The sequence below is a fragment of the Muntiacus reevesi genome, chromosome 6 (assembly GCF_963930625.1).
Source record: "Muntiacus reevesi chromosome 6, mMunRee1.1, whole genome shotgun sequence".
Classification (NCBI taxonomy): domain Eukaryota; kingdom Metazoa; phylum Chordata; class Mammalia; order Artiodactyla; family Cervidae; genus Muntiacus; species Muntiacus reevesi.
The window spans coordinates 87703876-87706731 of NC_089254.1; the positions used below are offsets into that span (position 1 = coordinate 87703876).

At 50.6% G+C, this 2856-nt stretch overlaps 1 protein-coding gene across 1 annotated transcript; it reads left to right on the top strand.

Annotated features, from left to right (window-relative positions):
* Positions 1-208: 208 nt before the first annotated feature.
* HILPDA (hypoxia inducible lipid droplet associated) lies at positions 209-2379 on the top strand. The gene is given in 3 exon segments (XM_065939783.1): positions 209-383; positions 1435-1653; positions 1656-2379. Coding segments are annotated over 2 exon segments (186 nt in total). The 5' UTR covers positions 209-383; positions 1435-1502; the 3' UTR covers positions 1691-2379.
* The last annotated feature ends 477 nt before the right edge of the window (positions 2380-2856 follow it).

The window sequence follows — 2856 nt, forward strand, 5'->3', positions numbered from 1 at the left end:
CTAACTCCATCAAACGCTTCCTGCAGCTAGAAAAGGCACTTGAAGTTAATATACACGCCTGCTGCCAGGGCCACCTCAGTGACTCAGAGTCGCAGGCGTGTGGCCCTGACCGAAGCTGCTGACAACTGCTCGGAGCCCCAGCCCGCCCTCGCCTCGGGGCGGGGCCGCGGGCTTGCGTCAGGGCTCCAGTGCGCGCGCGCGGGCTCCAGGCAGCACCGCGGCTATAAATGGACGGCGTGGCCCCGGCTCAGAGTTTCGCTGCAAACTGCGCTTTTATCTGCTGAGAGGCGTCTGGATTGACATCTCGTGGTCTGACTTTCCTTCCGACTCCCCGCGACCCATTATTACGGCACGCGGGCCGCTCCTGGCCCTTCCTCCTGGAGGTGAGCGGCTGTGTAGGCTTCCCGGCTCCCCGCCCCCAACCCCTGGGCTGCGTGCCCCGCGGGCCTCCTGGCGTTCCCCCGCCTGGGACTGTGCTGTGGGGAGCGTCCCTTCTCGTCCCCACCTGGGGCCCCACTGAGCCACCCCGCCCAGCTTTCTCCAGGGGTGGCCCTAACTAGGGTCCGTGTGCCCACCCGATGCCGTGCCCATCCAGAGCACACCTAGCATCTCCTTCCTGTTGCTTGTAGGAACTGCCCATTTTCTTGCCTGTCCCCGCTCCCCTGCTAAACTGGAAGGCGCATGAGGTCCGGCTTCGTGTCTGCAGGGCCTGGAGAGGCTTTAGTGCCATCCAGGGTGCCTAACACGTTGGGTGTTAAGGGCGTACTTGTTAAATAAGTGAACTTGGTACATTTTACTCTGTTAGGATTATTTAGACTTTTTAAAAGTTTATGATTAATTCACACCTGACAGATATGTGAAGGAGATTTCCAGGCAGGTTGCTTTTGCTTTCTCAAGGACATGTTCTTATATTCCCACAATCGACGCCCCCCCGCCCCCGCAACCTCCCCCCCCCCCCTCCAAAAGAACTGGGTTTTTGCATCAGGAAGGTTTGTGGTCCCTGGACTGTGGAACAGGGATTCTCTATACCTGAAAGCAGAAGAAAAAGTTTTGGGTTTTTTTTTCTGACTTAAAGATTTACTTGTTTTATTAGGTACTTAGACAAAAGCTGATGAACTGGATTTAATACGTGGTCTCTTAATCAGATGTTCTACTGTTGTTGTTGTTGTTGTTTTTTCATTTATTTTTATTAGTTGGAGGCTAATTACTTTACAATATTGTAAAGTTTTAAGGAATGCTCTTGAATTAGTCCAAGAAGCTGAGTCGTTCCCCAGCCAGGTGGGAGCCATGGCGTTTACAGTGTAAATTTACTTGGAGATTCTGCTCTGGTCCCTGCCTCCCTGACTGGCTGGCCGCCTGCTTAGCTCCACGGTCAAGGTCAGAGACACGCATATCCCAGAAGGCTGGAGATAAACCTCGCCTCTCTCTTCTCAGGATCCGGAGGCCTTTCCGAAGCAGAAGGCAGCTCTGCTGTTCCACAAAGGAGTGGAATCCTTGAAGCTATGAAGCACATGTTGAACCTCTATCTCTTAGGTGGGGTGCTGACGCTGCTCTCCATCTTCATTAGACTGATGGAGTCCCTGGAGGGCTTACTGGAGAGCCCGTCGCCTGGGAGCTCCTGGGCCACCAGAGGTCAGCTTGCCAACACAGAGCCAAGAGCCTTCCAGACTATCCATCCAGAGGGGTGTGATAAGACCTCCCTCCACCGGTTATAACCTTGGAACAGTCTCCAAAATACCGCCAGCTCTACCAGTTCCTGGGCAGGCAAGCTCCACATCAGTGTTATCAGAGAACTAGCTGTTAACTAGGCCCTCGAAGGACCTCATTTGAATACTCCTTGTTCTGGAAAAAGCCTGTTTAATCACAGATCTTAGTGGGGCCTGTGGCTGTGGAATGAAGTGATCTCACTCTCCTCCCCAGGCTGCCGTATGCTTGGCTGTCCTGAGCAACCTGGCTTTGTCTTCTCTTAGATGAGGACTTGTGCTGCAACTTCAGCTGTTGGGAGATGGTCTTAGTTTCAATCCTACTTTCTAAGCATCTGCCAAGAATTCTTTTGGACTTGGGTGTCTTATGGTCAGTTTACTTGGTATTCAGCTTTTTTCCCATGAGAGCTCCTCTATGTGCAGATGACAGTTAAGAGTTGTGTGGGTTGGCTGTAGAAAGGGGGAAGGTGGAGTCTTCTGTGTCCCGTTCTCATTTTTACATTTTTTAAAGTTCTTCCAACTTAGCGAGTATGTGTGTGTGTGTATTGGTCTGAAGTGGGCAGGGGAATGACAGGGCCTGCTTGGGACGGGGGCATTTTGGCCACCATGTGGCTTAAATAAGTTTTTCTAATGAAATAAAGTTGAATGTATATTTCCACTCTGTGTCTTGTTGACTCCTGCCCTTGAAATTAGTAATAGGGAAGGGTTTTAATGCTCACATCTGAGGTTTCACATCTTAAAGCATCGGAGCAGAAAAGTATGTAAAACACTTTGTTTAAAACATAAGGTAAATAAATCTTTGAATGTGGAGGCAGGCGCACTTGGGGCTGCCCTCTATCAACCAGTTGTCCCAGCCTAGGCCAAGGCTATTAGAGTTCCCTCTTGACACTATCCATCTCTAAAGAAAAAGAAAAATGATCCTTTCTGACAAGCCTTCAGCTTTAGTCCCTGGAGAAGACTTGAGCCCAGCAGGCGTTTTTTTCTCTGTTCTTATCTACTCAATTCTGATTGTTCTCCAGGTCACCTGGTGAAATGTCTGTGCCTCACTGTTTGTTTCTGGTCTCCCAGACCTAACAGCTTGGACTTTCCAGAAAAAATGGAGATTCCCGCCCCCCCACCTTGAATTCCCTCCTTCATCCCCACTCAATATTGA